This window comes from Hyperolius riggenbachi, chromosome 3, assembly GCF_040937935.1.
Source record: "Hyperolius riggenbachi isolate aHypRig1 chromosome 3, aHypRig1.pri, whole genome shotgun sequence".
Taxonomy (NCBI): domain Eukaryota; kingdom Metazoa; phylum Chordata; class Amphibia; order Anura; family Hyperoliidae; genus Hyperolius; species Hyperolius riggenbachi.
The window spans coordinates 431432867-431453799 of record NC_090648.1 but is presented as its reverse complement, the minus strand read 5'-3'; the positions used below and the strand labels follow the sequence as shown (position 1 = coordinate 431453799).

Below are 20933 nucleotides of genomic sequence, written 5' to 3'. Positions count from 1 at the left end.
CCCCATCCGAAATGGCCGCTAGAATACGCATAGGAAGTGGGGTAGAACGTCAGGTGTTTGTATCCTGTGTGTTCTGTGCTTTCCGTTCCCCATTGGTTTCTATTTCCGGATGGTGCAGTCAGGCTCCGGTCCGGGTGCGTGGGCCGGATGATCCGGACCCGAAAAATAGCGCATGTTGGAAAAGTGTCCGGAGTCCGGATCCGATCCGGCTCCGTTCTGTACGGAACGTACGCGTGTGAACGTCCGCATAGACTTTGCATTGCTATGCGGAACGTACGTTCCGTTTGTACAGTATACGGTCCGGATCCAATCAGGCGGATCCGGACAGGGAACACTAATGTGAACCGGGCCTTTCTTGGTGTGGGATGTGCAATTCATTTTTCAAGAAAAAGTCAATTGTAAGTTAGAAAGTTTGCATCAAATTTTGAAGTTAATTAGGTGGATTTGCGAATATAGTTTCATCAGTATTTATGAAAAACTCGCAATGAAAAATTTCACACACAAACGCATGTAAAAATTGCAAAACGCCCAAAAAAAGTTTCTACAGAAAAGAATAATCAATAAAATGCAGAATTGTACATGTGGTTAAATGCTAAGTTGAGTTTGCACAGCCCCTTAGTGACATGGCCATTTACTGTGTAAAGTGCTGCAGAAGATGTCAGTGCTTCATAAATACATAATAATAATAATAATAATAATAATATGATTGAGACTATAGCTATCGTAGGTTTAGATAGTAAACTCCTCTGAGGACAGTCACTGGCACGACTATGTACTCTGTAAAGTGCTGCTGCAAGTGTCAACACCGTATAAATACTTAATACGATAGATTCATAAGACTTTCCACTGGCCACATTGCCGCGTGTAGTGGAAGCAAGCCCATTAACTATGACAGGGATTAGATTGTGAGCTCCTCTGAGGACAGTCAGTGACATGTCTATCTACTCTGTGAAGTGCTGCTGCAGGTGTCAGCATCATATAAAAACTTAATAATATGATACATACATAAGACTCTAACGATGGTACTCAGGCCTGGATTTACATCACAGCAGCCTATAGGCACAGATGACCTGGCACCCTAGACTTTTCCCTCCATAAACCTACCAACCCTGCCGAACCACACTATAAGTGAGCTGGCTGGCACAGCTGTGACTTCTCCCTTATGTCCCTTGGCCGCCATAGGTAGCTACAGGTGTCTCCTAGCATTAGGTAACCAGAGGCACCCTCAGTATTAAGTAGTTATCGGTGCCCCCCACTGAAGGGAGATCTCGTCAGTGGATTGCAGAGAACTGGGTGAGTCACCTCTCATTTATGTTCTGCTCAGGACTCTGCATAGGTGAGCAGGGAGGTGCTAGAAGAAGGGAGGGAGAGCCCCCTTTCCAACATCAGGCGCCTGTAGGCACGTGCCTACAGTGCCTTATGGTAAATCCGGCACTGATGGTACTATTAGATAGTGACCTCCTCTGAGGACAGCCAGTGGCATGATTGTGGTATGTACCAAACTTTGTAAAGTGCAGTGGAAAATGTGTTCTATAAAAACGTAGTAACAACATGATACTGTAGAGCTATAAGACTACAGGTAGTCCCCGGTTAATGAACGAGATAGGGACTGTAGGTTTGTTCTTAACCTGAATCTGTTCTTAAGTCGGAACATTGTGCCATCTCTGTCCCCTGTACCTCCTCTGTGCCCCCCTGTGCCACCTCTGCCCTTTGTACCTGCACATACAAGTTTAAAAGCCATTTTTTCTTGTAGTTTTTGAAAAAAATTATTTAAAAAAATTTAAAGTCCAAGTTGAATTTTTTTTTAACTTGTTCCCATGGAAACATAGAATCCATGCCGTTCGCATCGGCGGGTCGTTCGTAATGCTAAGCACACACTATGATATTTTCTGGCCGATTTACTGGCAGATCGATTATCTCCGACATGTCCGATCTGATTTCCGAATGTTTTCCGAGCATTTTCTGAGAGTTTTCCTACCTAGGCGAACGGAAAATCGATCTGAAAATACACGGAAATCGTTCGGAAAGCAGATCGGACATGTTGGAAATAATCCATCTGACAGAAAATCGGCCAGAAAATATCAGTGTGTGCTCAGCATTACGATCTGCTTTCCGATGGATTTCCGTGTATTTTCCATCCACTTCAATAGGAAATCGCTCGGAAAATGCTCGGAAATAATTCGGAAATCAGATCGGGCATGTAGGAAATAATCGATCTGAAAGAAAATCGGCCAGAAAATCTCATAGTGTGTACCAAGTCGGGGACAACCTGTATAACTATGGTAGGGATTAGATTGTGAGCTCCCCTGAGGACAGATAATGGCATGACTAAGTGTTCTGTTAAGTGCTGCAGAAAGATTTTAGCACTAGATAACAGTCCATTTGAGGAACAATAAATGGAGAAGGTTTAACTAGAAGCTGTAAAGATGCCTTCTGAATGTGCATTTTACCTCGCACCAAAGACACAAGGACATAGAAACTTTTTTCTGCCTCCCCCCTAAAAAGTTTCTAAGTAATGTTTCGATGCAGCCCTACGAACAGGGTGTATGTAAATATTTACCTTCCCTGCTCCTGCGCAGGCGCTGTTACGGCTTTCAGCTCCGAAGTAGGCGGAAATACCCGATCACCGTTGGGTCTGCTCTACTGCGCAGGCGCAAGTCCCCGGCGCCTGCGCAGTAGAGCATACCAGACTGAGATTGGGTATTTCCGCCTACTACGGAGCCGAAAGCCGCAACAGCGCCCCCGCTGGAGCCTGGAAAGGTAAATATTGAACAGGCTGTCAGGCAGCTGTACGGAGGGCTGCAGCGAGACCCCCGAGGGACAGAGGACGGCGTGGGAAGCCTCAATAGCATCCGGAGCCTTCCCCCGGCTGAGGTGAGTACCCCCCAGGGGAACTTTTTGATGTTACAGAGTCTATTTCAGTTGAAAAATTTGGGGCAATTTTTAGACTAGCCAAACCTATTTATTATTTTTCTTTTTTTTTCAAGACAAATAGGGATTTCTTTTGATATAATTTAATTATAGTAAATCTGGAATTTGCTTGCGTTTTTAAGAGATAATATGCTTAAAAAACGAGAAAATTATGTAGATTATTTATTTTTTAGGTACACTGCAGGGGCACTAAATAGAGGTGGAAATTAGGATTTTAAGACCGAAAAAGTGATAATTATGCTATCCTAGTAATCATGAGCCAATCAAAATCACACCGCCTTCATTCCAGAAGGTGCCAGCTGTCAAAGTACACAAGAATGATGGAGTAAAAATCTACAATGTGTCATAAAATAGCATTCATACCCAGGAGGTAGAATTTAATATGCATGGTCCTGAAGGTGTTAACATTCCTTTATCGCAGGGCTTTTCAACCCTGTCCTCAAGTACCACCAACAGTGCATGTTTTGCAGAAAACTACAAACATTCACAGGTGAGGTAAATAGTGTCTCAGCAGAGCCGATTAACTGCCTCTGTGGATTTCCACAAAACATGCACTGTTGGTGGTACTTGAGGACAGGGTTGAAGAGCCCTGCAGTCTATTGAACTTCTTATAACATCTGCAAATTCTGAGTATGTGCTGGTTTACAATATTTAGGACAGAAGGGGTTGGAGGCCATAAGAGACCATCAGCAGTTGGCTGAAGGTGTAATGGTTAAGGGCTCTGCCTCTGACACAGGAGACCAGGGTTCGAATCTCGGCTCTGCCTGTTCAGTAAGCCAGCACTAATTCAGTAGGAGACCTTTGGCAAGTCTCCCTTACACTGCTACTGCCAATAGAGCGCACCCTAGTGGCTGCTGCTCTGCTCTGGCGCTTTGAGTCCGCAAGGAGAAAAGCGCAATATAAATGTTATTTGTCTTGTCTTGTCTTGTCTTTAATCAAAACGGTAACTCATAGCCCCCGACACGTGGAGCCTGGATGTTTTTTTCGGGGGGATTATTTAGGGTTGGAACCTAGCCATCCTACAATACGGGGAACACACTGTTCCGCATATACATCTGTGGGATCCCAGCTGCCTGGAGGACTTGGAAGTTTTGGAGGACTAACCTCCTTTGTCAAGTGTTGGCAGTATCTAAAATCATACACAATACATTACAGTTTATATAGTACACAATTCAAACATTAGCCAATCAGCTCTGCGGGGTCGCTTTTAGCGACCAATCCCTTTCCGTCCGCCACCTGGACCTAATGGGGAACGAGTACTTGATATGCAAAGAGCTGCTTCTTCAAGATCAGTAATGAAAAACAATGCTTTATTGCTTAGGACAGGGGTTCTCATTCATTGACTACTTGGGAGGAGGTGGAGGCCTGCACTGCCTGATATGGGTCATTATGGCATTTCGGTAGTTATTTTGCTAAGGGGTGTCTTGAAAAAATTTCAAAGCCATAAAGGGCATCCTCACCCAAAAAAAGTTTGAGAGCCACTGGCTTTAGGCCATCAATTTTAAGTTTTGTGTTGTTTGGGGTTTTTTTTAGACTATGTAAAGGACCACTATGGTGACAAACTGTAAAACTTAAAATACATATATCAAATACTTTTTTTTTCCAGAGTAAAATACACTATATTTTCCTTTGTTGCTATCAGTTACAGTAAGTAGTAAAAACCTGCCAGATCTGACAGGTTTTGGACTAGTCCATCTGCTCATGGGGGATTCTCAAGGTTTTCTTTATATTTAAAAGCACAGCAGTTGTGCAGTCTAATTGCCAAACTAGCGAGTAAATGAGTAGGGAGGATGACCAACATTTTTGTGTAGATATAGATTTTCAGGGTGTGCTCTAGTAAAGACTACAAGGAGATATTGACTTTCCCCCATCAGGAGATGGACTAATCCAAAACCTGTCAGATCTGTCACATTTTTACTACCTATTGCGATTGACAGCGACATAGTAAAAAAGTAATTTATAGTGCATTTTACTCTGTGATAAATGTATGTCCTATATGTATGTGTATAGACGCATTTTAAATTTTGCAATTTTCATGATAGTGGTATGTATACGGTAAGTATACCAACACAGTGAGGGCCAGATTTACTAAGGCGTCTCCGGAGATCTCAATGCATCTCCAATATAAGCGATCCAGCAAACCTGGACTGCGTTAAATAAAAACTGTATTAGGTGGTCAGGATTTTGCCACCCTCACCGGGGTCATATCAGATCCCACTGAGGGTTGTTGAGAGGTGCGTGGATTAGTGGCTGTGTGATTGCTGTTGCATGCAGAAGTTTCATTAAATTCAAGACAGTCAATTTAACTAAAAAAAAAAAAAAAGTTCTCTCTCTCTGCGAGTGCTTGCAATCATGAGGCCGCTATCACACATCTGCCAATTAACTAACCCTTCAGGAAAATCCACTATGTTCTGATATAGCCCATGTAAGGGCTGCCATATTTTACCAACTTACAGCACACAGTTTACCTGGACTGGAATCTGATATGGCCCATGTGAGGTTTTCTGCATTACGGATAATTTCCTGTTTTAGTAAACCAGGTCCTGTGTGGACAGTGTTGAGGTATATTCTACCTACACTTCCCTCTTCCCTAGAGGTAAAGGGAACACATTCTGTTTGTATTTTTCAGAAACCAAATCAGTTTTGGTTCCATTTATTTCTATTTTTTGACTCACCAGAATTCAGCTAAACTGGAAGCCTCCCCTCTCCCATTGATTATTTATCGCTGAATCCCAGAATAATTATGCAAAAACAATCTGGGGATCTATCAGACACAGGTGATAAGGAGTACAGAGTATTGTCTAGATAAGCAATAACACTCAGAGAGGAATCTGAAAGTGCATTGCACTGACTTTGCCGCATTAGCTGGAATCGGGGCCAGACAGGACAACAGAGGAAATTCATGTAGCAATTTGTGCATCAAAATATTAAGATAACAAAATCTATTTATAAAAAATAAGTAACAGTAATAATAATGACATTAAAAGGCTATTAGATCGCAAGAAAAAGCAAGACTATCCTACTGTCTGAGACCCAATATATACTTTGATTCCCTACCACCCAAGGCACATGCCACCCCTTAAAGTGGTCTGAAAGTCAGCATTTCTACTTTGCTCTAAAAGATTACTCACAGCTTGAAAGCTACTATCCCAGAATGCTTTTTTTTTAGCAGAACATCACTGAAATGGTTAAACATAGCACTTTGTCCTGCTATTCAGCTTCAAATCCGTATCCAAACTGGAGATAACAGTATCTTTGTTTAAATTCCAAGTTGATACATGTGTGTAAATACAGTGTAAAAAGTGAAAAGGAGCTCTCTGTGAACCTCTCTGTGAAGCTTCAAGCATGCAAACAGCTCAGAACAGATAATTAAAAGATGTTAATATATAATAAATAGCAGTTTGAATAAAATGCAATGACAGGTTTCAGGGCAAGATAAACTACACTTTGGAAACTTGTAATTTGTAAAGAGACAATATTATTTAAGCACAAAAGCAGATATGATAACTGTATGAGTAATAAAAAGTAGGAAAACACATTTTTATTGAATGTTATGTCGGAGTTTCAGACCACTTTAAAAAGGCACCAGCCTTCCGTGCCCGGTTCAGTTCACAGGAGTGATTGTAGACCGTCTTGCCATCGCCGGTTACACATAAGCATTTGCCTTTATTTTCCGAGGAGCGCTTACAATCTCGCCAGCCAAGACCTGAATTATGCATTGTCAATCTGACAATTGGTGTAACAGAGGAGGTAGTAAGAGTGCTATCAATGAAATGGAGACAGGGGAAGGACAGGAGACCGGCCTGCCAGATAAGAGGGAGACTGGAAGGTCTCCAATGACCGGTACGGGAGAGCGCCAGCCTGCGCTATACACAATAACACAAAGAGTGGGGAAAAGGTACTCACACGCTAAAATGGTATATGAAGCAACGCCAGCCGCTAGGTCTTTCCAGGAAGTTGTAGATGTCGCCCTGCATGCTGGTTCGCGTCAAGTAGTGGCGGTAGAAGCACTTGGGGGAGTAGTCAGCCTGGCCTTCTTTCACGCCCCCGGGGGGGCTGCTCACCTGCAGTGTGGGATCTTGGGCAGAGCAAGGGGTCCCAGAGCCATTGTTTAGGGGGGGATCCTGGCCAAGGGCCACTGAGGAGTAATGCGTAGGGTCCGTGGCAGGGGGGGCTGCGTAAAAGCTGTAGAGGGGGAGCCCCCTGCTCTCCCCCGAACTGCGCGACATGGCGCAGACTGCTCCTGATCAATATTTCACATCCTCAGCTGCTGGTGTTGGATTGCAAACTCCCGCGGGACCTGATCCCTCTTATCAGAGTACTGCTCAGAGCCACCGCAGACAGGATCACAGATGTGTCAACCGGTGTCACCTGCCGTCACCCGCTGTCACTCATAGCTCTGGAACAAGGAGAACAACACAAGGTCAGTGAACCTCGCAGATGTAAAACGGAGGGGTGAAAGAGCACCAAACAATCGCAAATATAACATTAAGAGAAATAAATACATGAATAAATTGCATTATGATAAAGACAAAATACATCACTGCTCCTGTTTCATTAAGTACAACCAATGAGCATGATCCAAGTGCAGAAACTCAAATGAACCAATCAGAATGCACCTGTTGGGTAGTGAGACCATCACAACATCATTTCTGATTGGTTGCAATGGATTATTAGTGTGCTTTGCACCACCATGCAATGAGTGTGTTACATAGTACAAAAAATACTTGGGAATGACAAGAACAGTGGCATAGCAATAGGGGATGCAGAGGTTGCCAGAGGGGGCCACTAGGGGTCCTACTTCAGCCATCTTATTAGGGTTTTTTTCGGTGCTATGCTGATAATGAACACAATGATGATGTGCATTGAAGCTATTTTCTTACTGTGATTACTCCTCTCTGACACTGCAGTTGTCTTCGGTAGGTTTTGGGGCTCCATATCAATAGAGTGCTTGGGGCTCCATGTAAAACTCACACTGGGGCATCAAGCTCCTTAGTAACGCCACTGGACAAGAATACGGAGGCTGCTATTATTGTCTTCTCTTTAAAAACATGTTAATCCTCTGCCTAAGGCTCCCTGCACACTGCAAATCCGATTTACGATTCCGATTCTGATTCCGATTTGCGATTTCGATTTTCCCCGAATGCTATCAACAGAAAAACACAGAAAAAAATGCAGCATTCAGTAACGATTACAAATCGGAATCGCATGTAAAAAACAATTAAAACTCGGAATTGGAATTGCATGCAGTGTGCAAGGGGCCATACTGATGATGGACAAGTCGGTGTTCTGACTCTGCTAGAAAAATGGCTGTTCAAGGGGGTGTGATGCTTTATACATAAGAATAATGTGTGAAGCGTCCATATTTCTCCCATTTGGACCACAAAGGCTTAAGGGGACCAAAAATACACAACCCCTGATGGTGCTTGGGCATTCTAAAGAACCGACATGATGGATCACTTCAGCAGAGAACCATTCATTGTCAGCAGTGTGTACAGAGCTACGAACGATTTCTAAACAATGTGTTCAGGAAGTCTACAGCATGTCCCTCTACATCCTGCATCGTTTAACAATCTTATTGGTTAACAAAACTTTGTCACTTCAGTGGCAGTTTTGCTGTCATTTAGGCCTCTTTCACAGTGGGACGTGGCTTTTTTGATGCAACGTTAAAGTCTCAGCACAAATGACAACGCAATGTCCCCAAAGAGTTGCAACGCAACTTAATGCCCCATTACAGTCGCATACAGTAGAGTATACAGTCAATGAAAAGTATGTTTCCAAGACATTACTGAGCATGTGCAAACAGTCCAACACACAACATGCAGCACTTTCTAATAACGCAACGCGTTACACACAAACGCAACGTGTGCACTGTGAATGTCGCACAGACTTAGTATTGCTGTGTGATTTGCCCAATCTGAGCCTCTCTAGTGATAGACATGTGCTGTTAGATGCACAATGAGTGTCTACTATGCCCAGCATGATGGCTATACCTGGTACACACCATGCAATTTTCCATCAGATGGGTTGAATTGATTATTTCGGACAGGTCTGATTTGATTTCCAGTAGTTTTTCTGGTTGATTTTTGTTAAGAAATGATCAGAAAATTGATTCGAAAAACGATCGATTCTGTTTTCTGAAACACTTAAACAGGCAAGAAACAGTGTGTGGGCTGGTGCACACCAGAGCGGGTTGTTATTTCCACAAATGCAAACTCCTGTCCTGCAGCATTTTTTAGATTTCTGAGGCGTTTCTGCCTCAATGTTAAAGTATAGGAAAGTGAAAAACTGCTCTGAAAAACGCTAGATCGAAGCAGTTTTTCGGGCGTTTTTGTTACAGTAGCTGCTCAGTAACATCTTTTACTGTAACAATATTTGTAATGTGCTACACAAAAATGCTCCCAAAAACACTAGGCATGTTTAGAAAACCTCTCTAAACATGCCTAGAATCGCTCTGAAACCTGCTCCAAAAACCGCTAGCGTTTTGCAGATCTGCTAGAGGTTTTTGGTGTGCACTGGGCCAGAGACAGCTTGAGATAAGGTTTTACTACAGGGAAGTTCAAAGGGTCAATATTTCTGCTTTGTTTTATAGCTTAAAGTCAAAGTGCGCTTATATAACTGCAATTATGACAGAATGTTGCAATGTTATAATAAACAAAAAAAAAAGCTACCGTATATAATTGAAAACATAAATATGAGACTCTTTTCTTTGCTACTAATGTTCTATTCATTATCTGTACTACACATACAATTCATTACCTCATGAGGGTTTTTTTCCGCTTTAAGTTTAATATAACTTTTTTTTACCTACAGTTTAGTACTTGTTCACCTGCTCGCTGCGGACATGGGACTTTGTAGATGACATGACAAAATATGTCCTGAGAGAAAATGTACCAAAAAGGTTATGGAATCGGACCAGTATCTTAAAAGTTGAATATATAAATAAACGTCAACCTAAGAATTACTGAAACAATTTAGAGAACCCATTACAGGCAGAACATTGCGCCCTCCAAGCTGTTGGCATGCCGACTAGTTAATGCCATTACTCCGTGCCAGCCAACGTTGTTGTTGTTTACCAGTAGCGCAGTATGCAGACTATTGCACCGACCTAGACCTCTGTACCTTGCGCCCCCTGCGGGTAAGTGTGATGCCACAGATCTGCACTGCGGACCATTGCATCCGCCCAGACATCCTAACTCTGTGTCCTCTGCAGGCTATCGCTTCATTCCAGACATTTGCATCCCGTGACCCCTGCAGACTTTCGCACCCCATCCAGACATCTGTGTGTTTTTTTGTTTTTTTTTTGCATAGCTGCAAGTGTATGCGTAAAACTTAAAAGCACACCCCTCCTCTCCCCTCCAAGCCAGATATTGCACCACTGCAAACCTCTGCACACTGAGCCCCCAACTACCATCCACTCTTCCACCAGTGCAGGAAGTTTCCCTGAGAAGACATTACCTGCAGCCTCCTGTCCTCCCTTGTAGTGACATCCAGGGACCTCCAGCCTTCAGTGATCTCTGCAGGGCTCTGCCATTAACCCCTCGGTTGCTGGGAGACTGGTATACATAGTATGCATCAGCCATCCATGTCTCATGCAGCACCTGCTTGTGGGTGTGCGGAGCTGTCTGCCTTGTGGCTGGAGGCTCTGAGTCTGTCCCCTCCTCCCTGTGGCTCATCAGTGCCACCTCCCTCCCTAACCATCCTGCACAGAGTGACAAATGCCACCCTGCGTACTCAGCAAGTGCAACACCTGTGCTGTCCTCATTCATGGTGACTGCCCATCCGCTGGACAACTACAAGTCCCATAAGTACCACAATTCCCAAGCTGGGCTTCGTAATGGAAGTCAAACAAAAGCAACTTATTTTTTATCCTTTTTATTTGTGAATAGATTGCTAATCTCGCTATACACAGTTTCATATTTGCGGCTTCTTGCCTGAAACACACCGCAGAGCACTTTTTGATCAGTCAGCGATGCATCTGCGTTTTTTTAAAAAACGTATCCTTGACTTGCATAAAAATCGTGGTAAAATCATAATCGTTGCGATTGTGCCACGATTTTTATGCAAGTCAATGGGAGCAATTTTTTTAAACCGCAAATGCAGCGCTGACAGATCAAAAACCGATATACATCGTCTGAACACTATACATCGCAGTTCCGATTTGCGCTTGCTATTTTCATTGGATGCTAGCAACACAAGAATAACGCAGAAAAAAAAATGCAGCTTGCAGCTTTTTGTACAATGCAAATCACATTTCCGATTTTTACTGGATGCTATTCAAAAAAACTTAGAAAAGGGCAGCAAGCAGGACTTTTTAAAATCCCATCAAAAATTGAAATTGCATGTAAAATCGCATCAAATTCGGAAATCAGAATCACATTTAGTGTTAAAGAGCTCTCAGTCAGGTTTGATCACTCCAATTACTGTAAATCTGTTAACGATCTCTACATCAGCTCACTATTGACTGATAATCATTTATTTTTGACAGGTTATCCATAGGAAGTATGGTCGATAGTGGATATTATTCTGCAGCGCTAGGCTAGCTACATGATTTTAAAAAAAATGTTTTAAAAAGTGCTGCACCGCCCCCCCTGGCGATTTTATTGTAACGCCAGGAGGGTTAAGGTGCGAAATCATCTTCTATTACCTGTGCAGTATTCTCCCCAGCATTTTTTCCCAGGCAGGTGGCATAAAAAAGTGGTTGGGTGGGGGAATGCAGGGCTGGTGCTTCTCTGCGCAGCTTTGCTTACAGCATAGGAAAAGCATGAGCAGGCGAGATGATGACAGCCTGGTGCTCCACCCGGCTAATTTTGGTGAGCACCTGGTTGTCATCGGCCCGCCTTCTCATGCTCTTCCTATCTTAAAAAAAACGGGGAGAACACTGCTACAGAATGTAACGCAGGAACTCATTTTATACAGTGACTTAACTAGCTATGCTTGTGTTTCATCCGTCTAGATTGTAAGACCCCAGGAGTAGGGGTCTCTAGTCAATTGTTTGTTACACCCACAGTTTATTTTGCTATATTACCCCAACCCCCTTGTGACATGGCATCATGGAGGCCTTAGTGAGGCGCTGTGAATGAAGTAGGGAAAAGATATCACAAGGGCACAAGTCGCGTTAATCCACTCTAAGCCTTAGGACAGAGGGGAGGGACATTTAAAGGAGGAGTTAAAGGGTTGGGTAGTACAACGTGGCTGCACAAACATTTTGTGCACACAGTTCTTGACACAAACAGAATATCGAAAGAAAATTAATTGATACTGCTAGACATGCATATTTTCAATGGGCAGCTCGGTATAGACTGTTCATTTGGTGGTAGGTCAGGTAAATGATCCATATCCACCTGATATGAATAGCTCACCTGGTCTACCACCAAGCACCAGTTAATATTGAAAAGAAATCTGCAGAAATCATTTCTAATATCAGTCTTACAATCGTCTCAATACAGCGCAGAGCCGAATACAGCCTAGAATGCAATACAGCACAGAGCCCAATACAGCCTAGGGTGCAATACAGTGCAGAGGCAAATACAGCCTTGAGTGCAATACCGCGCGGAGCCCAATATAGCACAGAGCCTAATACAGCACAGTGCCCAATACAGCCCAGAGCGTAATACAGTGCAGAGCCCAATACGGCCTAGAATGCAATACAGCGCTGAGCCTAATACAGCCTAGAGTGCAATACAGCACAGAGCCCAATATAGCACAGAGCCTAATACAGCACAGTGCCCAATACAGCCCAGAGCGTAATACAGTGCAGAGCCCAATATGGCCTAGAATGCAATACAGCTCTGAGCCCAATACAGCCTAGAGTGCAATACAGCACAGAGCCCAATATAGCACAGAGCGTAATACAACACAGAGCCCAATACAGCTTTGAGTGCAATACAGCTAAGAGCTCAATTCAACCTAGAGCGCAACACAGCACAGAGCCCAAAACAGCCTAGAGCGCAATACAGCCTAGAGCCCAATACTGCACAGAGCTTAATACAGTGCAGAGCCCAATGCTGCCTAGAGTGCAATACAGCCTAGAGCGCAATACTGCGCAGAGGCCGATACACCACAGAGCCTATTACGATACAGATCTCAACAGAGGCGGACATAGGCTCGTGCAGACCGTGCAGCTGCACGGGGGCCCCATGTCCTCTAGGGCCCATGCCATTGGACCAGTTAGGGCCTGATTATCCTTTAAGCTTTTCTCCATGTATTTATCTCTAAAACTTAAGAGAAACAGTGGTCATAACTTGTACCCCAGTCATATACAAGTTTAAAATGTGTGCTACATTAATACAGTGCCTAGGGAATGTGACCTGGGTTCATGTACTTTTATCTTATCGGCATTGTTTGGAGCCAACCATGATCTGTTATGACCGCGCCCAATCACATGGGGCCCAATTTATTTATTTTTGCACAGGGGCCCATTGTTGGCTTTGTCCGTCACTGGATCTCAATATAGCATTTTATAACAATACAGCAAAGAGGTTAATTCAGCACAGAGCGCAATACAGCAGAGAGTCCAATACAGCGCAGAGCTCAATACCGCACATAGTGCAATAAAGCGCAGAGCTCAACACAGTGCAGATCCCAATGCAGTAAAGAGGTCAGCACAGAGCCCAATACAGCCTAGAGCACAATTCAGTGCAAAGCCAAATACAGCCTAGTGCGCAATACGGCACAAAGCCCAATACAGTGCAGAGCCCAATAGAGCGCAGACCTCAATACAGCACAGAACCCAATACATCCTAGAGCGCAATACAGCACAGAACCCAATACAGCCCAGAGCGCAATACAGTGCAGAGCCCAATACAGCTCAGAGTGCAACACAGTGCAGAGCCCAATACAGCCTATAGTGCAATACAGCACAGAGCCCAATACAGATTTGAGTGCAATACAGCAAAGAGCCCAATATAGCCTAGAGCGCAACACAGCACAGAGCCCAATGCAGCCTAGAGCGCAATAGAGCACAGAGCACAATACAGCGCAGAGCCCAATATAGCACAGAGCCTATTACAATACAGAGCCCAATACAGCCTTGTAGCGCAATACAGCGTAGAGGTCAATACAACACATAGGGCATGCCTTCCTTAGTTATGCGCCATGCTTACATAGCAACGCATGTAACTTTAAATGCCGGCGGTCCTGTGAAGTTTCTCAACAGCGATACTTCACTAGCAGCCGCTACTATGTTAATTAACATAGTTACTATACATAGTGCAGAGCCCAATACAGCCTAGAGCGCAATTCAGCGGAGAGCCCAATACAGCGTAGTGCACAATACGGCACAAAGCCCAATACAGCCTAGAGCCCAATACGGCACAAAGCCCAATACAGCCTAGAGCGCAATACAGCACAAAGCCCAATACAGCCTAGAGCCCAATACAGCACAAAGCCCAATACAGCCTAGAGCCCAACACAGCACAAAGCCCAATACAGCACAAGCGCAGAGCAGGATCATCAACCAGGCAACCTAGGCAGGTGCCTGGAGCCTAGTGGGTGTCAAAGGGCCCACTTGCCACCTTCTCTGACCACGCTCCACTTCAGCTTACCAAAAGGACCACAAGGAGGCCCCAAATCTATTACATTGCCCAGGGCCACTTTCAGGGGTGTAGCAATAGGGGTTGCAGAGGTTGCGACCGCATCGGGCCCTTGGGCCAGAGGGGCTCTGAAGGGCCCTCCCTCAACTACAGTTTTAGCTGTCTATTGTCCTGTGCTCATAATAGTCACTTCTATAGATACTTTGAACAGTGGTATTCATTCAACTGTTCCCCATTCGCTTCTTGCATCTCTGACACTGTAGTTGTCCTTGGCAGGTTTAGGTGCGCTGTATCAATTGTTATGTATAGAGTGCTTGGGGGGCCCCATTGTAAAACTTGCACCGGGGCCAGGGTCAGATTTACCATAAGGCACTGTAGGCACGTGCCTACACGCGACTGATGTTGGAAAGGCAGCTCACTCCCCTCCCCAAGCACCTCCCTCCTTCTTTTCCTATGCAGAGTCCCTAGCAGAGCGTAAATGAAAGGTTACTCACCCAGCTCTCGGCATTCCACTGATGAGATCTCCCTTCAGTCTGAAACACTAGTAGCTTCCACTTAATACTGAAGGTACCTCTGGCTACATAATGCTAAGGGAAACCTGTAGCTACAGACAAGGGAAGTAAGAGAGAAGTGACAACTGGGACAGCCAGCACACTTGTGGTGCAGCTCGGCCGGAGTTTGTAGGTTCATAGAGGGCAAAGTCCAAGGTACCAGGACATCTGTGCCTGTAGGCTCCTGTGATGTAAATCCAGGCCTGATAGGGGCCCAAAGCTTCTTAGCTATGCCACTGGCCACTTTACTCTGACAGAGCAATACAGTGCAGAGCTCAAAACACCAGAGCCCAATAAAGCCTAGAGTGCAATACAATGCAAATCCCAGTACAGCACAGAGCCCAACATAGCCCAATAAAGCCTTGAGTGGAATACAGAGCAGAACACAGTACAGTCTAGAGCGCAATACAGCACAGAGCCCAACACAGCCTAGAGCGCAATAACAACACAGAACTCAATACAACCTGCAGCTCAATACAGCCCAGAGTGCAATATAGTACAGAGCCCAATTTAGCACCGAGCCCAATACAGTGCAGAGTTTGCATCCATATTTGAGATATGTTATTATTACTAAAGGGGAGTGGCTTGGATATGGGATAACACAGTTTCTCTAATATTGACCCCACCTCTCACTCTTGATGATGTCACACGCCTCCCCTCTGACCGGCGTGAAGATGCTCCAGTCTCTATGCAAATTCTAGGCTGTATTCATGACAGCCCATCAAAACCAGGTGAGACCTGTGTACAGCAGGGCAAACGTTTTCTGTTTTTTAAAGATAATTAGAGCACTCTTTCTCTTTTGTATGTTTTATATAGTATCTAGTGGACCCTGAGAGCTGCTAATCAAGACATCGCCAGACAGCACCATAAAGGGGACTTGTCCAATTCCTCGTTGTTTTATCGTCTCTAATATTGGGGGAATGAACTGTCCGTTTGTACTTTATGTGTTGTTATATTACCCACGTGATTAAATTAAAGTTCTCTTTCACAGCTGTCAGTCACATCTCTTCCTTGTAAAGCCCGCCAGCAGCTTTACTGTGAGATTATAGGAGAGACACACTTTATGAAAGCAGAAGTGAGTTTCTGCATGTCTGGACTGACTGACATCATTCATTCCACCTTATGCTAAGCAGTGTTCTGACAGCTGATATTTTACCAGCTAAATACTATTGTGAGCCCCCCTTTGCTGTGTTAATAGTAGCCACAATAAAACTTGACCTCACTCAAAGGGTTCTCTCACAGACTGCATCAATTCTTTCCCATGGATAGTGCTGCCTGCTGGCAGAACCTATGGAGAAGCATGTGATCAGTTTGAGTAGATGGCAGATTTATTTATAGAAGAAACAGAAGCAACATAATCAGTGGCGTAACTAAGAAGCTATGGGCCCCAGTGCAATTTTTACATTGGGTCCCCTAAGCATTCTATACCACAAAAACTGCCAATGACATCCATAGCATGAGAAGTGTAAGCAGAGGTTTGTTAATGATTACCACTATTCAAAGCATATATAGAAGTGATTATTACCAGCATTGCAGCATTGAAGGTACAGTGCAATGGGCCATTAGACATGAGTATGTTTCCCGAGGCACGACATTAGTGTGCAGGTTACTGTGAAAGTCTATGGGCTTTCATATTTCTATGCAGATCACACAACATGAATGAAGTCTGCACAAGCCCTGAGGGAAGCGTGACTGGCAATGGAGAGGTGCCGACCAGGATATGGACTTTACCTTCACGCTTGCAATACAGCGCAGAGTCCAATACAGCACAAAGCCCAATGCAGCCTAGAGCGCAATACAGCATAGAGTCCAATACAGCGCAAAGCCCAATACAGTAAAGAGGATAGCACAGTACACAGCCCAATACAGTCTAGAGTGCAATGCATTGCAGAGCTCAATACAGCGCAGAGCACAAAACAGTGCAGAGCCCAATACAGTGCAGAGCCCAATACAGTGCAGAGCTTGCATCCATATTTGAGGAATGTTATTACTAAGAGGGAGAAGCTTGGATATGGGATAACACTGTTTCTCTAATAAATATGAGGGGGGATTAAGCTGTCAGTTTGTAATGTATGTGTTGTTATATTGCCCACATGATTGAATTAATTCTCTTTCACAGCTCTCAGTCACATCTCTTCCTTGTAAAGCCCGCCAGCAGCTATACTGTGAGATTATAGGAGAGACACATTTTATGAAAGCAGAAGTGAGATGTAAGGATATATTATAGATACCTTGCGCTTCCTCCAGCCTCCTCCACACTGATCACTTCCACGCTGTCTTTCTCCGCCTCCTCGTTGCCCAGTAGAAGCCCCGTTAGCTTGGCCAGTCGGCGCAGTTCTCGCTGGGAGCATTCTGCGCTTGCGTAGTACTATGCAGGCGCAGAGCTCTCTCGGCAACGGGAGCACAGCGGGGCCTACGCATGTGGCCGGGCATGTGCAGTACACCCGACTGGATATTGGCCAAGCTAACAGGGCTTGTACCGGGCAAACAAGGAGTAGGAGTGATCAGTGTGGAGGGGGCTGGAAGAAGCCCCAGGTATGTATAACACTTTTATATCCTTATGCTGGGCTTACACGGCTCGATTTTGCCGCTCGATTCTCCCGCTCAATTGATTTCCCGCTCGATTCTGCAGGCGATTCTCTTATCTTCCGATAGTTTTTCTCATCTTTTTCCATTGTCCTCAATGCAGAATTGAGCGGCGAAACGATCGGGCGGGAGATCGGATATTATCTATCAAGCCATCTAAATGGCTCAGAATCGAGCCGTGTATTCCCAGCATTACGTCTCAGGTTTCCCTTAAAGGAAAACTTAAGTCAACTATAAAAAATGAGATTTACTCACCTGGGGCTTCCCTCAGCCCCCAGCAGCCGATCGGTGCCCTCGCAGCCCCGCTCTGACGCTCCAGGACCCGCCGGCAAACACTTCCGGTTTGGCCATCACCGGCCGACAGGCATGGGAACGTGAGTGATTCTTCGCGTTCCCAGCCTGTATATCGCCCCCTATGCTGCTATTGCGGCCAGCTGGTCGCAATAGCAGCATAGGGGGCGATATACAGGCTGGGAACGCGAAGAATCACTCGCGTTCCCATGCCTGTTGGCCGGTGACGGCCAAACCGGAAGTGTTCGCCGGCGGGTCCTGGAGCGTCAGAGCGGGGCTGCGAGGGCACCGATCGGCTGCTGGGGGCTGAGGGAAGCCCCAGGTGAGTAAATCTCATTTTTTATAGTTGACTTAAGTTTTCCTTTAAGCATGTCTGACTGACATCATTCAATCCATCCTATGCTAAGAAGTGCTCTGACTGCTGATATTTTACCATTAAAAAAACGCTATTGTGAGTCCCTTTTCTGTATTATTAGTATCCACAGTAAAACTTGACCTCACTCAGAGGATTCTCTCACAGCTTGCATCATGTCAATATGTGATAGTGCTGCCTGCTGGCAGAACCTATGGAGAAGCATGTGATCAGTATGAGTAGATGACAGATTTGTTTATAGAAGAAACAGAAGCTACATAATCAGTAGCATAGCTAAGAAGCTATGGGCCCCAGTGCAAGTTTTACATTGGGCCTCAAAGCATTCTATACATAACATCCACACGGCGCAACAAAACCTGCATATATAGAAGTGATCATCACCAGCATAGCAGCATTGAAGAGCTAATACTGTGGTTGAGGGGAAACCACTAGTGGGCCCCTGTGTGGTTGCAACCCTTGCATCCCTATTGCTACCTCACTGTACATAATAAGATTAACAGAAAATCAAAGTGTCACATATCAGCTGATAACACTGATGATATTCTTCTCTGCAAGGTTTGCTACATATGAGATGCTCATATGGGGATTTGAGGAAGGGGCCTAATGTGTTGGCACTGAAGCAGAAAGCAGTAATTAATGACACATAGTACAGTTGTCTGGCATTTTGTCCCTCAGACTTGATCAGAGTGCACCAGAAAGCTATGCTAAATTCCTTTACCTAGCATGTCCAGATACAGAATACTGGCAGCTGCATCTCAGTAATACTCCTCCAGTCCACACACTGGTGGCCTCACTGGCCTGTACTACTGTAGCAGGCACCAGGCAGTAGTGATGTCATTTCCTCTGTACTCAAGGAAACTAGGAGGTATAGAGAAGGTGGGGCTTCTAACATCCAGGGAGGGCTGAGCTTCTACTATTCCAGCTTCCTAGGGATAGTCAGTAGGATGCTAATCACTTTGAGTTGATGTATGCTAATTTTATGTAAATACATACAGTTTGGAAAAGGAACAATCAAATGTACAATCAAAAATTACCATCAATATAATTATTAGCATCCCTATTAGAGTCATACTGGCATTACCCCGTCTCCTGGTCCACCTCATAACTATTTTGTATTAAATAAAAGTAGCCGACCCGCGGCGTAGCATACGCCGCATAAGGGGGTAGCGGGCAGGAAGGGGGTATTGGGCACAGCGGTGGGAGGGGGGTCGGACGGGGGGTCCGACCCCCCTCCCGCCGCTGTGCCCAATACCCAATATTAATTAAGCTGGAGGGGGAACGCACATGGGGGACCCAGGTGAGGGAGGGGGGCTCCCTCACCTGGGTCCCCCATGTGCGCTCCCCCTCCAGCTTAATTTCGTGGCGGGGAGGGGGGTCAGACCCCCTCCCTCACCTGGGTCCCCCATCTGCGCTCCCCCTCTAGCTGAAGTTGAGGCAGCAACCGCCGCTATTAGTAAGAGGCAGCGGGCGGGGATGACTCACCTCTTCTGCGTTCCAGCGTGCGTTCCACTGTCGTCACTTCCTGCAATAACGCCCACTGTAATGTAAGTGGACGGCATTGCAGGAAATGACGACAGTGGAACGCACGCTGGAACGCGGAAGAGGTGAGTCATCCCCTCCCGCTGCCTTTTACTAATAGCGGCGGCTGCTGCTCAACTTAAGCTAGAAGGGGAGAGCGCAGATGGGGGACCCAGGTGAAGGAGGGGGGTCCGACCCTCCTCCCCGCCGTTGTGCCCAATAACCCCTTCCTGCCCGCTACCCCCTCCAGCTCGGCGGACACCCTCCAGCTCGGCGGCAAGTCTAGGACCGCCCCTGGGGGCAGGGCGCTACTTCTTCTTCTTCTTGCTTGGACTGGCCCCTTCTTCTGCTTGGACCGGCCCTGGGGGCAGGGCGATACTTCTTCTTCTTGCTCGAAGGTTGAGGCACGTAGCCTATTATATATATATATAGATTGTATCTAAACACTACAATGGTTGTGTGCTTTTATAGCATACTTTCTTACCATTACAGCCTCTGTAAAATAATGAGAATCTTGCGTAATTTGGCCCTGTTCCACACTCCTGTCAGGATATTCAGCCTCCTCACCACTGCAGAGCTTCCAACTGTCCCTCTTTGGGAACCCAGATCCAGTGTCCCAGTGTAAAGCTTGGAAGGCATTGAGCGGTCCGGCCACTAGGGGGCGAGTGACATCTCTGTCCCTCTTTCTTTCTCATTTGTCCCTCTTTCAGGACTGATCTACAGGTTTTAGTAAATGTATTTATTTTTCTACTGAAAAATGTGTTGACTCTAAACTTTATTCCTATCCTTTTAATATATTTCTTATTTTTAATTGTTAATATGGAGGAAAATGTACCAGGATAGAAAGGACCAGTGTGTTTTGAATTATAAAATAACATATTTTTCCCATGAAATCTCTATGGTATGCATGACTAGAGGTGTGTCGGTGGCGTGATTAGGGGTGTGGCAGGGGTGTGGCTTAAGTGTCGCTCTTTCTTATCTCAGAAAGTTGGGAGGCATGCAATGACTGCCTCTTTATTGCATTTTCATGCAGCCCAATGGAAGTGTTTGTAACCTCATGTATTTCATCGTTTGGCACACGGTGGTGTTACCCATCATCAATAAAAAAGTGTGCATTATGTCCGTGTTCAGTTGTGACTCCATAGAACG

General features: G+C 45.1%; 1 protein-coding gene across 3 annotated transcripts in view; it reads right to left on the bottom strand.

The window, feature by feature from the left end:
* LOC137561638 (potassium voltage-gated channel subfamily KQT member 1-like) overlaps positions 1 to 19079 on the bottom strand; it is a 104424-nt gene extending 85345 nt beyond the window's left edge. For all 3 annotated transcript variants that reach the window (XM_068272948.1, XM_068272947.1, XM_068272949.1), the window contains exons 1-2: positions 18985 to 19079; positions 6838 to 7330 (exon numbers count right to left, since the gene is read on the bottom strand). In XM_068272948.1, coding sequence (XP_068129049.1) covers positions 6838 to 7160 — 323 coding nt within the window. In that variant the 5' untranslated portion in view covers positions 7161 to 7330; positions 18985 to 19079. The remainder of the gene's footprint in view (positions 1 to 6837; positions 7331 to 18984) is intronic.
* Positions 19080 to 20933: the final 1854 nt, after the last annotated feature.